We start from the raw sequence: 14,918 nt of genomic DNA, 5'->3' as shown, positions 1-14,918 counted from the left end.
CTTTTTATTTCAACTCTAGAATTTCCTTTGTACTAACTTGCAGTTCTCTGCTGCAATTTTTTCTATTCTAATTAGTCGAACTTATGTGTAGGTATTTTCAATCTATATCCTCTCTACCCCTACAAGTGTGTCAAAAATTCTGCTTTTTTAAGCTTTAATGGCCACCTCCTCTGGAACTGGCAAATGCCTTCTGACTCATAGCTCCTCGCCTTCCTTATCTTGGTGTCCTAATTTCTCATTGTGTGTATCTCAGGTATTTTTTCACCTGTGTCTAACTTCTCAAGTTCTTTTTAAAAAGGAAAGCTAGTCCAAGCCACCTATACAGTGTCTTTCCTTCCTGCAGAATGCTCATTTGCTATTCTTTCAGACAGACAAAAGGTTCTACTTCTGGTTGTAATAATACTAACATTTTTGAGAATGTAAATTATATCAAATGACATTGTATAATGCTACCCTTGAGAAAGGTGTACATCAAAATATTCACAATGACTATTTCTAGATGGTAAGATCATGGAGGCTTACCTTCTTATTTGCTATTACTGTCTAATTTTTCTGCAAACAATATTACCTGTACATCTTTTTTTAATATAAATTGAAAAAAAAAAAAAAACCTTTAGTGAAAAATGGTTTCTACATGCCAGTAACAACAGGGCAAAGAATATAAAAAAGATTAATAACTAAAATTGTGTACTTGTTTGACTTTGAACTTTGGTAACCACTGGCAAGTAGAGATGAACTTTCTGGTGTATAAAAACTTACTACCACCCAAACAGATTTTTCAGATATTTTCAGTAGGTGATAACCGAATGTGGGCCCCATTACCAAAGGAATGGGTTATAGGAAAGACCAGAGCTCCACTTTTACACTGAGGGATTCCATGACGGTTTGAGGACAGACACCAGCACAAAGCCAGAAGTTTTCTCATGTGCTGCTACACTGGCCTAGAAGTTCATATCAAATAACACAATGTCAACTGTGGAACACACAATGAAGATTTGAATTAATGTTCAGACTATGAAAACTTCTAAAGAACTCTTTCCTTAAAATAAACAGGCATACCAAAAACCTTGCTTAAAGTTTCAAAATAAAACACTATCTCAATTCTGGTTGTCTTCATTCAAAAATAAATCCGTTATCTCTATTCTTCAAGAAAACTGACTGAAGAGTTGAGAAAAGTGTCTCTCGTCACAGGACTTCACACCAAATCTATTTACAGATCACTTAACATATAGCCTGGGTGCATTCGTACCTGAAAGTGGAACCACTCCCACAGTTTTATCCAAAATCAAGTCAGAGGCACCAATGTGCCTTAAAAGGCCTTACAAATCGGTATCTTCCTAACAAAATTTTCAAAAAACTGACCGAAGAGCACCATTTTCAGTTCTGAATGAACTAATGACTCTAAGACAGTATCCTCAATGGCTGCTAGAGAGAGACTACCAGACACTTCATGCCTAGAAGAGCGTACACCTCCAGGTGCTCAAGCCTTTAGATTAACGATCCTGAAAGTGCAGTCCCTGGGGGAGGAAGAACAGCAGCAGCAGCACCTGGGAACTTATTATAAATGCACATTCTCAGGCCCCACCTCCAACACTTTCTATCAGAATCTTTGGTGGTGGGGCCTAGCAATCTGTGTTTTAAACAAGGCCTCCAAGTGATTCACATGCACATTTAGCAGAACCACTGCTCTGGATCCAACAACCAAGTTACGGGAAATACACAGGAACATGTTGATCCGCTTTGCAAGGATGCAGACAGTAACATCCAGACTGTGGGAACTCCACACACAAACAACCCAACTCTTAAAACAAAGAAACTGCAAGGGCATTTTTTTAAAAATTGGGCAAGGGAATGCAATTTGTTTTAAGCTTCTTTTAATTGACAGTAACAAACTATAAGATATAAGTTCTGTCTGGTTCCTCCTTCAAACAAATAAAATATTGCTACTGATGAGACAACTGGAAATTTGAACATGAAAAAAAAATAAGTATGATGATAATGTTTTGGTTGTGTTTATTAAGAAGAAATTTTTATCTTTTAGAAAGACACACTGAAATATTTACAGAAAAATGATATGAAATCTAGGATTTGCTTTAGGTACAAAGTGAAGTGTGGTTGGAGCAAAAAATTGGCCATGGGTTAATGGGCACCTAGGGGTCCATTATACTATTCTACTCTGGGTATGTGTAAAATTATCCTCCACGAACCGGGGCGCCTGGGTGGCTCAGTCGTTAAGCGTCTGCCTTCAGCTCAGGTCATGATCACAGGGTCCCGGGATTGAGCCCCGCATCGGGCTCCCTCCTCAGTGGGAAGCCTGCTTCCCTCTCATTCTCCCACTCCCCCTGCCTGTGTTCCCTCCCTCGCTGTCTCTCTCTTTCAAATAAGTAAATAAATAGAAAGAAAGGAAGAAAGAAAGAAAGAAAGATCATGAACCTATCCTGTTTGTAACTGACATTCCCCCAGCTTAACTGTAAGCCTAATTAGGAAGCAGGAAGTTATCCATCATGCCTTCACGTAAAGCCCTTAGCTGCACCGGACAACATTACCTCACCCTTCCAAGATTCATGGAGGTATGATTAATTAAATTTTCTCTTGGTTACTAAAATAGATCACATAATTACTAAGCATCTTACTATTTCTCATCTCTAAGGAGAAAGAATCTGAACAAAAGTTCATACACAAATGTGCACACTAAAGCTAGTTTACCTGTAAAGATGTGATTGACCCCGTGTGTCCTTGGAGCACAGCAACTGGGGCACAAGTTCTCAAGCACCACACTCTAATTATCTTATCACAGCTCCCTGCAGCAATCATTGTATTCTCATAGTTTACTGCCATATCTGAAATTTCTGCAGAATGACCTCTTAATGTTGATAACAGGCGGCCATTGTGTGTTGACCAAATCTTCACCAAACAATCATCTGAACCCTGAGAAAAAATACACCCAAAAACAAATGTTAAAACAGCAAGTCTTTTCTAGCATTTTTTTTCATGTTTACAGCAGCTCTATTCACAATTGCTAATACTTAGAAGTAACCAAGATGGCCTAGCATTTTTAAAAATACTATTTACATGTCACTCAAATTAAGTATCTATAACTCTTCTCTTTCCAACTGTGTAAGATTCTGTAAATTATGAATCTTACAGTCAGAACACGTATGGAACTATTTTTTTCTTCAAATCAAATAACATCTCTATAAAGATACTATGAAGTTTTCATTTCTGTGGATCAGACAACATTATAAATACTGTTTTCCCAAAATTCCCCGCCAAGCAATGAGTTCAACTAAAAGTTCATGGCTCACCTATTTCAATTAACAATGGTTAAATGTCAGTTTTGCTCACATCAAGCTAAATAATTTGATGTGCATTAGGACAGACCTATGGTTCACCGGCTAAGTGAGTGGCAATCTCAAAAACAACTAAAAAAGAACGGGACTAGCACCCTCATTTTAAATAACCCAACAACAGGGTCTCAAATTTGTGGCACCAGCCAGCATCCATCTAACTCAGCAAATTTTTTAGTATGTACTCTGAATCTCACAACTGAAAAAGGAAACTTAAACTTCTGACCCATCGTTATCTTCCCTTAAAATATTAAAATGTTAGATTACAAATATTTATATATAGTTTTATAATAATAATAAAATAATCTTTCCCTGTTCAAGTAATCAATTTCCCTGGATCAATGAGTAGTCAATATGAATATGAATCACCTGCAAAGATTTGGATTTTTATGGAAGCTTTTTTGGTCTGTTTTGGTTACTGGACATACTAGAAACTATCCTCATCAGTAGGTCTAGAATGGGATGGAAGGGAAGTATTAGGCATGCATATTTTTAAGATCCTTGATGATCATGCCCATGAACCACTAAGTCAATGTCTCACAAACACTACACAAGGCCTGGCTATCTGCATCTGAATCACTTGGGATACTTAATAAAAATGCAAATTCATGGGCCCCACCCCAGATCTATGGAGTCAAAATCCCTGAGAATGGGAACCACAGAATCTACATATTTTATAAGATCGCCTACAGGATTCTAATGCACACTGAAGTGCTCCAGATGATACCAAATTGAGTTTAAAACATTAACTCACGGTAAAGATTCTATGTCCTGTCCTATCAAATGCTACACAGTAAACAGCAGACAGATGTCCAAGAATCCTTCTGTGCATTTTTATATGCTGATACATAGTTCCTGGAAATGCTGTGCTAAAAGTGGAACACCCTGTGAGTTGTTTTCCTCGATGTATCTCCACTAGGAAATAAAAACAATGAAAATGGTTAAGAAGAGCCAATAATGTAAAAAACGAAGAAAAACTCCACAACAATTTCTAGAGGGTCACAGAATCTACGTTCAAGAAATCCTAAGGATACTAGTTTCTCCCCAACTCTGTTCTACTATAATCACCATTATGGGCTTCTTATTAGCATAAGATTATCTTTCAGTAATTTTTACTACGTTTAGTAATAACTTTAGGAAAACAGTAAGTCTGGAAATGGATACTTATCACTACTGAAACAACACTACCAGTATTTCCTTTTAAATTTTAATATAGCTGTTACAAAGCCGTTACAAAGTCGGTCAAGAAATTAAAAGCAGGGTTTCGGTCACGTGCCAAGCCACGCTCACTCACCAAGACTGGGTGGGGAACCATAGTTCACTGGCATTTCTGGAGGTCTTCCTCTGTGAAGAGCAGCAAAGGCAGAGCCCTTCCAAACTGTGTGCCTGCAGTCTTTAAAACGAATTTTAGATACACATAAAATCTTGAAAGTTAACCCCAAGAAAGATTTTATAGAATACTTACGTATATTGTAACAAACTGTTTATTCAAAGTTTTACCAACTAATATACTTTAACAGAAAAGCCCTAGAGGTTTATTAGACTATTTCTGAAGGGGAAAAAAAAATTAAGACATCTCAGATACAACAACAACAGCTAACATGAGTACAGCACTTTACAGTGTACAAAGTGCTTTCCACGTACATCGTCTCATTGAATCCTCACAACAACCCTGTGAGGTAGGTGTGATCGCCAACGCACAAGTGAGGTAACTGAGGCTCAAAGGTTCTGGGACCTTTCAAGAGACCCGCTGCCAATGACCCAGTCCAGACGGACTGTAAAACCAGATCTTTTGACTCCCAAGTCCTAGTCTATGCCGAGTAAGTTTTTATTCGTCAATGCAGAATTACACCACACGATATGAATGGTAAGAGATCTTAATCACAACGGATCCAACTTTCCCAAAATGGAAATTTTTGTAAGAAAAATTTTATTTGACTGATACGAAAATCCTTAAAATGTTAACGGAGTTTCAAATTAATTTTGGCCAATATTACCATGACTTTAATCTCCTTAGGAAATACTGACAAAATTAAATGGCTTTCCTCTTGTTTTAGGATCACGGATAAGCCTTTACCCAAGAGCACGTAGGATCTGTGAGTGTGAACGCTAATTCTAGAGTCCGTCCCTTTTGACCTATCAACAAATACACTAAGAAGAAACATCTGCCCCCCCTATAGGAGATAGCAGCAGAACACAGATTATGCTGTGCCAGAAATCAGCTTCTTCACAAATGGAAGAGGAAGGGAAGGAGGGCATATAAACCTCTACTGAGCCTCGGGTGCCCCAACCTAACACACACATTACTTTTTACATGAACGGATTCATTACCACTATCATGACCAAAGAGCAGTTACAAGGCATCCTCTCTGGACGCCAGTACAAAACAGAGAAATATGGACCCCTACCCTAGGGCAGCTGGCTTAAGTCTCTTCTAAGGTCTGCCAGTTCCAAAGCAGTGCTCATCACAAAACGACACGGAGCTTGACACAAGTAAAGAAAACAGAGGAAAACGGGCCACTCAGGCAACTACTACATAACAACCTAAAATAGAATAATTACAAGGGGAACGGGGACGCAGAGAAGGGAGAATAAGAACAGTTTCCTGACCCAAGCCACAGTGTGGCAGGGCCACAGAGCACGAGGAAATAACTAAAGCTGACAAACCAGGCTGGCATGGAAGCAGGAAGGAGGGTTGTTCTTCCTCAGTCAAGCTTTACCCTGCTGGTGCACCTAGGCGGCAGCAGCGTCTCAGCAACGGATCTTAAAGGTAATCATGGGGAGTGCACGTGACACACACTCAGAATCAGAATAAAGGTAATCATGGGGAGTGCACGTGACACACACTCAGGATCAGAAGAGCCAACATTCTTGCCCATTAGCAGTTCAGCCACGTTGTATACATAGATCATATCACATACATATACTTAGTCTAGGTGATTTATACCAAGCTAACAGAAAAAGAACAGCAATTCCAAACATTTTGCTACCACATAACTTTGCAAAAAAATTAAATTGATGAAAAAGAACCATGCAATTGTACATTTTTGGTGCTTGTTTCAAACTGCTACCAATTTAAAAAATCACTTCCCCTTATTACAAAGGGCTTTCAGAATCTAAATACCAAATAAAATACTTCTAGCATTTAAAGAGTTTATTAGACACATACAATTACATTCAATGAAGTTATAAGTGAGCTACAAAATGGAAAATTAAGAACTCACATCGATAAAACCTCAAACACATCTCAGAATAAATTCAAGCTTTTTCGCTTAACATCTAAACCTTTATCATTTTTTTAAATGCAGAAGGACCCATTAAACACTTATGTAGTAAAATTCAATGTCTATGCTAAACGCAGAAAATTTTATAGTCCACAGCATGGTTTATAGTTACATATCGCCTTTCTTCCACAATGCATACATTACTTCACAATTATAATTATTAATAAGCTACAAAGCAGAACACTTCTTCAAATTAAGGTACCTTTTGCTGTACGTAGCAAAGACTGCCTTCCTGCACCAAGTAAAGAAGTGACTCTTGAAATACTGGGTGGAATTTCTTTATCCAACATGGGACCAATGCGCTGGCAGATTTGCAACAGATGATCAGGAGCCACATGCTTATTGGACAAGACCTAAATTGGACAACAAGTTTTAAAAACATTATTTACAATATTATCAATAAATATTAAACTCTTAGGGATAAGTCTGACAAAACATGTGAAAAACATGTACAAGGAAAACTACAAATCGTTGCTGAAAGAAACTACAGAAGATCTAAATAAACAGCAAACTGATCTATAGGTTCAAAGCCAACCCAATCGAAATCCAAGCAGGCTTTTTTGCAGAAAATGACCATTTTATTCTAAAATTCATATTCAAATGCAAGTGGCCTACAAAAGCCGAAGCAGCTTTAAAAAAAAAAAAAAAAACATAGAGTTGAGGTATAAAAATAATACTTGACTTCAGGAATCATTGTATGAGGGCAACTGATTTTTGACAAAAGCACAAAGGACAAAAGATAATCTTTTCAACAAACAGAGCTGGAACAACTGGATATCCATTTGCCAAAAAAATTTTTTTAATTAGCTTTGATCCACACATCACACCATAAACAAAAATTATCTCAAGACAGATCACAGATCTAAATGCATAATCTAGAGGGGCGCCTGGGTGGCTCAGTTGTTAAGCATCTGCCGTCAGCTCAGGTCACGATCCCAGCATCCTGGGATTGAGTCCCACATCGAGCTCCTTGCTCAGTGGGGAGTCCGGTTCTCCCTCTCCCTCTGCCCCTGCTTGTGTCTCCTCTCTAACTGTGTCTCTGTCGAATAAACACATAAAATCTTTAAAAAAAAATAAATGCATAATCTAGAACTGAAAAACTTATCACAGAAATCACTGGAGAAAATCTTTATGACCTGGGGTTAGATAAAGATCTCTAATGACAACAAAAGTACAATCCACACAAAAACCAGCCGATAAACTAGACTTCATCAAAACTAACAGCTTCTGGTTTTTCAAAAGGCGCAGTTCAGAGCATGAAAAGACAACCCACAGACTGAAAAAAAATGTCTGCAAAGCATATCTCTGATAATGGACTTGTATCTAGAATATAAAAAACTCTCAAAATTCAATTATAAAAAAAATCTAATTTTTAAAAACAGGCAAAAGATGTGAACAGACATGTCACACACACACACACACACACAGACAAAAAGATGCTCAACATCATTCACTGGTAACTGATGAAACACAAATTAAAACCATGAGGTATTACTACACACCTGTTAGAATAGCTAAAATTAAAAGTACTGGCCAGACCAAGATTGACAAGAACATGGAGAAACTGCTGGTGGGAACAGAAGACAGTACAACCACTTTGGAAAACAGTTGGGTGCTATTCCCCGAAGCAGACTGAGGTGATCGCTGTTCACTTGACCCAGACAGAAAACCCTACAAAATCATGCAAACCAAGAGGTTCAAATCTTTGTGTTCACTTTAAGAACACACATGCAACTGCCCAGGCCATCAAGGGTACACTTATCTGAAAAGCCACTAAGTATCTGAAGGATGTCACTTTGCAGAAGCCATGTGTGCCATCGCCCTGCTACAATGGTGGAGGTGGTAGGTGTGCCCAGGCCAAACAGTGGGGCTGCACACAGGGTCATGGCCCAAAAAGAGTGCTGAATTTTTACTGCACACGCTTAACAATGCAGAGAGTAATGCTGAACTTAAGGGTTTAGATGTAGATTCTCCGGTCATTGAGTACATCCAGGTGAACAAAGCCCCCAAGGTGCAGTGTAGAACTTACAGGGCTCATGGTCAGATTAACCCACACAAGAGCTCTTCCTGGCACACTGAGCAATCCTTACTGAAGAAGACCAGATTGTTCCTAAACCAGAAGAGGAGGCTGCATAGAAGAAAAAGATACCCCAGAAGAAAATGAAGAAACAAAAACTTATGGCCCGGGAGTAAATGGAATATTACTCAGTTATCAAAAAGTTATCAAAAAGAATGAAATCTTGCCATTTGCAACAAAATGGATGGAACTATAGGGTATTATGCTAAGTGAAATAAGTCAGTTAGAGAAGGAAAAATACCATTTGATTTCACTCATATGTAGAATTTAAGAAACAAAACAGATGAACTGAGGGGAAGAGAAGGAAAAATAAAATTAAGACCAAAACAGAGAGGGAGGCCATAGAGAGAGATGCTAAACTCTAGGAAATAAACTGAGGGTTGCTGGACAGGAGGTGGGAGGGAGGATGGGGTAACTGGGTGATGGGCATTAAAGGAGGGCACTTGATGGAATGAGCACTGGGTGTTATATGCCACTGATGAATCACTGAACTCTACCTCTGAAACTAATAATATACTATAGGTTAATTAAATTGAATTTAAATTTTAAATGAATCATTAATAACACACAATGAGATGAAGTCTCAAAATAATTATGCTGAAAGAACCCAGAAAAAAGAGTACACCCTGTATGATTTTATTTACATAAAACTCTAGAAAATGCACACTAATATATAATGACAGAAAGCAGATCAGAGGTAGCTGGGAGCAGGGAGAAAAGAAAAGCAGGAGAGATTTCAGAGGGGAAGAAGAAATTTTGGGGTGTGATACAAATGTTCACTATCTTCACTGTGATGGGTTCATCAGTATTAACACACATCCAAATTCATCAACCTGAACCTTTATAAATATGCATATATATATGCATATGTACTTCAAAGTTAAAAACACAAAAGTTACTGTGTAAGTTTAACTCATGAAGATGCCTAATGTTACCTGATCTGTATGTCACACTTTAATGCTGCATTAAGGTTTCTCAATCATGAGATGAGGTTTCTCAATGGTGACGTTACCAACATTTGAGGAAAGACAAAAACATCCCTGCACAGGACTGTCCATAGGTGCAGGACACACGGTGCCCCTGGCTCCGTTCCATCAATGCCTACAGTAATCCCCATGCCACTCCGACACCAACAGTGCCCCCTACACTTTTTCAAGCTCCCTGAGAAACCCTGCTCCAAAGAAAATCTGAAACATACCTCAAGATCTCACTTTTGGTTCTTATGCATTATTTCAAATATAAAATAAGCCTGGATTCAATATAAAGTTGTTGTGGGGCACCCAGGTCAGTCAGTCAGTGGAGTGTCCAACTTTTTTTTCCCCCCAGATGAATCCAGCATTTTATTTAATTATAGCAAGCAAGGAAGTGCTCACTTATTCTCTACTTAAACGCCATAGTTAGGCAAAAACATTCAGACCTATATTGAAAACACCTCGCTGACAGTTTCCAGAACATTATTTGCCACTCAATACCCAAGCTGTTGAGATTTAAGATCACCTTTTGGCAGTGCACCACAAGATTCTAAACAAACAGGACTTCACCCGTATCACCTTAATTTCTTGATTATCATGTCTTGCTTTCTATCATCCATCGGAACAATTAGTTCAGCTTCTTTAATCGCATAGCTTAAACCTGACGCTTCCTGGATGTAAAAGCTGAGTGTCCAACTCTTGATTTCAGCTCAGGTCGTGGTCTCAGGGTCGTGAGATGGAGCCCCACATAGGATTCCATGCTCGGCATGGAGTCCGCTTGAGATTCTCTCCCTCTCCCTCTGCCCCTCCCATTTCCCCCACTCTATGTCTCTTTTTCTCTCAAGTAAATAGAATATTTAAAATATTTGTTCATAAGCCCTAATGACAGAAGAGGCTAAATAAAATATCTTCAACTTCTCAACCAGACTTGTTTCCTACCCTGACAGATATCCCACAGCAAAACTCCAAAGGCCTATCAAAGCTCAAGTAGACATCAAAGTGTTTCTTAATACTAATTAGCACTCTGTGCTTCCAAGTGTCAGCATGTGAAAGTCCAAAAACTGTTGTAGATAATGAGCTCATCATGGAAGGGAAGAGATAGAAGGAACTAGAAAGTAATTCCAACAGGGCCAAGAAAATCAGATCTAAGAACTTGTCAGCAATGCAAATCTGAAAACAAAACCCCCCCACTGAAGTACTCACACTGACCAACCTAAATAATGTATCTAAAAAGCTTAAGAAAGATAAAATGACTTTGAGCAATGGCAATATGGCTTCTATAAGGCACAAAATCACTCTAATAGTTTTAAGATTTCTACTATCCAGGTGGATAGATAACTTATATAATTGGCTTTAAGTTTTGAAGTTACACAACCAAGCCTGTCTCCTAAGTGGAGACTTGTTCTTAAAGGCGAGCTATAACAGACATGGCTAAAAACAACTTCTCTAATAGAAAAGGTACGGACAGAAAATTTTAAACAGAGTGTTTCCTAGTGCTAAACATGGTCTTATTTTATCTCTTAAATGATCTAGAAGGGAAACGTTCTAGATTACACTCGCTGCCTGAGTTGAAGAAGCAATAAAACTGATCATTAAAATAATAGGAGGCTTCAACATAGGCAGGTGTACTTACACGAAGTCCAGGTGTTGTAGGAAATGGATTCCATGCAGCAGCTGTAATCCCATAAAAGAATTATAGATTCATTGCATTTCTGAGGATTCTAGCACAATCATCAAAAGATGAAGGGGGAGGAAGTTTGCTAACCTATTTTTGTATAAAACAAGGTATTTCTGGAAAGTATGGTGGTTCTAGTCCCAATACAGGCAACAAAAATGATGAACAGAAAATGGCTGTGAGTGTGAGCCTCACACTGGGTGTAGAGATTGCTTAAAGAGAAAATCTTAAAAAACAAAAACAAAGGGCACCTGGGCAGCTCAGTCAGTTAAGCATTAGCTGACTCTTGACTTCAGCTCAGGTCAGGATCTCAGGGTCATGAGATCCAGCCCCACGGTGGGCTCCACACTAAGCACTGGGCTCCACACTGAGCATGGAGATTCTTTCCCTCTCCCTCTGCCCCTCCCATTGCTCGTGTACACACGCGCTCTCAATCTCAAATATGTTTTTAAAAAAGAAAATGGTTCTGGATTATTAAGTTAGTATCATACTGACCAAATCAATACGATAAATAATGTTCCTTCACTATTTTCAAGTCCTACGCAGACTGGTAATAGTCTCTACCAGCGACTTCAATGAGTAAGGCAGTTATACAACATCCTCAGGAATGAGGCCAGAACTAAGTTCTTTCCAACATCAAATAGCCAATCTCTCTACCATCTTATTTTTTGTAGCCACAGTCACTCTCAGAAAGTGTATCAGCCATACTCCTAGGATCACCATGTTACTATCACTATCACTAAATACTGCTGTGAGCATGAGCCTCTTCAAGCCCAGGGGAGCAACTATACAACAAAGTGGTAGCAGGGTCTAGATAACCTGTCTAATTGGAAAGTTATGGGAGAAAGTAGCTTTTTCTGTAAAGTCTGGGATACTATAATCTAATCAGGATCTAGAATGAATGTTTAATATCTTTAATATGTTCCTATCTGACCATTAGCTTTCCCTCGATTAAACTACATCTAGAAACCTTACAAGGGAAAACACATAACTACCACATCATATCACAACTCCTATATAATGGGCATACAGTACCACAATGAAATAAGAAGTGACAGCATAGTCTTTGATACAGAATAAAAAAAATTGATGTCTTCCTTAAGTAATTTCCCTCAGCCTCTGATGCCACAGAAGTTCTTGGCCTCTTTTCTAAGCTTTATAAAGAAATGCATGTTTAGTAGTCAATGGCAAGATAAATATTGCTATAGATGTAAAAGGGGAAAAGAGATTAACCCTCAGGTTATCCAAAAGGACGTAGGCAGAGAAATGATCTAGTGTTGGCATGAAGATCCTTCACTCAAAAGCACTGATTTTAATTCAGGAAAAAGAACTAGTTTTAGCTTCCTGGAGTAGACCAGGTTTGCTCACCCTACAGCCACTATCTCCCCCGACTTCGGCAGGACCCTCCTATGTAGTCCTGGGCAATGACACGGAGAAGAAACTTTCTGAGGCAGGGCAATGTTCCTGAAAAATTCTCCTCCCTAATAAAAGAACCCTTCCCTCCCACGTTTCTAGGATATGATAGCAACCATTAAAACTAAGAGTTTGAGGAGAAAAAAGCCAAGATGTCAACTGCCCAATCAAAAAGACAGAGACCAAGGCCTTAATGACACCATTAAATCACTGCATCTATTCCACCTACAGACTTACAAGATATCATTGTAACTTTATTATTTAGGCCCCTGCTTTTAAGCAAGTAAAGCATCCCATAAGCCTACTATCACGTGCTACGCAATCACACCAATCCTACCAGCACTGCCCACCAATTTGAAAATCTGAAGCAAACTCATCCACCAGCCATCCCATAAAGTGAGGCTTGCCTGGAAAATGCTATTAATGCTTCAGCCAATACCAAAGGAGGACATATCCTTAGTTAGTAATTCTGTGTAACCTATTAATACCATTTTCTTCTTCCCTTACTTAGCAAAACAGCAAGCCCTGTTTTTTTCCAAATTACAAATTATTCAGAAGAAGAAAATCTAAGATTTCTGATATTCTTGATAGGGAGTTCTGACTGACCATCACAATAGGGAGTAAGATCATCTGAAAGGAATAAAATACAAAAGGCAAAATACTCAGGGGCTTTATCCATAAATCAGCTGACTTCTGAAAAGAAACCACTAAACTTGAGATTATTCCGTTGTAACATATGAAAGTAACTGAATTTTCTAAGCAGAACATAATTAAAATAAACCTGTGTGAAGACTAATTAAAGCCTGAGTCCTACATGGAACTTAATGAAGAGACAAATACGCCCCAAAAAGTCAACCCTCTTTGTTTTTTTTAATATTTCACAAGATGTATTAAAGCAGAAGAGACAGGACATTTCAAAATGTATGAGTATGCTACAGCCCAAAGAAGCTATGAAATAGTGAAGTACTGGTCAAGGAACAATTTCAGCGACATGAACATAGTAAAGATCATAGTTTTCAATATTAATGCAAAACATCTTCTAGCCAGACTTAGTTTATCATTTCATCAAGAAGTCTGCCATATTCTAGGGCAGAAGACATGAACAGACATTTTTCCAAAGAAGACATCCAAATGGCCAACAGACACATGAAAAAGTGCTCAACATCGCTTGGCATTAGGGAAATCCAAATCAAAACCTCAGTGAGATATCACCTCACACCAGTCAGAATGGCTAAAATTAACAAGTCAGGAAACGACAGATGTTGGCGGGGATGCGGAGAAAGGGGAACCCTCCTACACTGTTGGTGGGAATGCAAGCTGGTGCAGCCACTCTGGAAAACAGTATGGAGGTTCCTCAAAAAGTTGAAAATAGAGCTACCCTACGATCCAGCAATTGCACTACTGGGTATTTACCCCAAAGATACAAATGTAGGGATCCAAAGGGGTACGTGCACCCCGATGTTTATAGCAGCAATGTCCACAATAGCCAAACTGGAAAGAGCCAAGATATCCATTGACAGATGAATGGATAAAGAAGATATGGTATATATATACAATGGAATATTGTGCAGCCATCAAAAGGAATGAGATTTTGCCATTTGCAACAACGTGGATGAACTGGAGGGTGTTACGCTGAGCGAAATAAGTCAATCAGAGAAAGACATGTATCATATGACCTCACTGATACGAGGAATTCTTTATCTCAGGAAACAAACTGAGGGTTGCTGGAGTGGTGGGGGGTGGGAGGGATGGGGTGGCTGGGTGATAGACACTGGGGAGGGTATGTGCTATGGTGAGTGCTGTGAATTGTGCAAGACTGTTGAATCACAGACCTGTACCTCTGAAACAAATAATACATTGTATGTTTAAAAAAAAAAAGATAGCAGGAGGGGAAGAATGAAGGGAGGGGAATCGGAGGGGGATATGAACCATGAGAGACGATGGACTGTGAAAAACAAACTGAGGGTTCCAGAGGGGAGGGGGGTGGGAGGATGGGTTAGCCTGGTGATGGGTATTAAAGAGGGCACGTTCTGCATGGAGCACTGGGTGTTATACGCAAATAATGAATCATGGAACACTACATCAAAAACTAATGATGTAAGGTATGGTGATTAACATAACAATAAAAATTAAAAAAAAAAGAAGTCTGCC

At 38.8% G+C, this 14,918-nt stretch overlaps 1 protein-coding gene across 4 annotated transcripts in view; it reads right to left on the bottom strand.

The window, feature by feature from the left end:
- BRWD1 (bromodomain and WD repeat domain containing 1) overlaps positions 1–14,918 on the bottom strand; it is a 118,038-nt gene that overhangs the window by 90,348 nt on the left and 12,772 nt on the right. For all 4 annotated transcript variants that reach the window (XM_036072653.2, XM_036072650.2, XM_036072651.2 and 1 more), the window contains exons 5-8: positions 6,834–6,984; positions 4,642–4,740; positions 4,102–4,262; positions 2,707–2,928 (exon numbers count right to left, since the gene is read on the bottom strand). In XM_036072653.2, the coding sequence (XP_035928546.1) occupies positions 2,707–2,928; positions 4,102–4,262; positions 4,642–4,740; positions 6,834–6,984 (633 nt within the window). The remainder of the gene's footprint in view (positions 1–2,706; positions 2,929–4,101; positions 4,263–4,641; positions 4,741–6,833; positions 6,985–14,918) is intronic.

The sequence above is a fragment of the Halichoerus grypus genome, chromosome 1, assembly GCF_964656455.1.
Source record: "Halichoerus grypus chromosome 1, mHalGry1.hap1.1, whole genome shotgun sequence".
NCBI classification, from domain to species: domain Eukaryota; kingdom Metazoa; phylum Chordata; class Mammalia; order Carnivora; family Phocidae; genus Halichoerus; species Halichoerus grypus.
The sequence above is the reverse complement of the archived record's forward strand: the minus strand, read 5'-3'. Positions and strand labels throughout refer to the sequence as shown.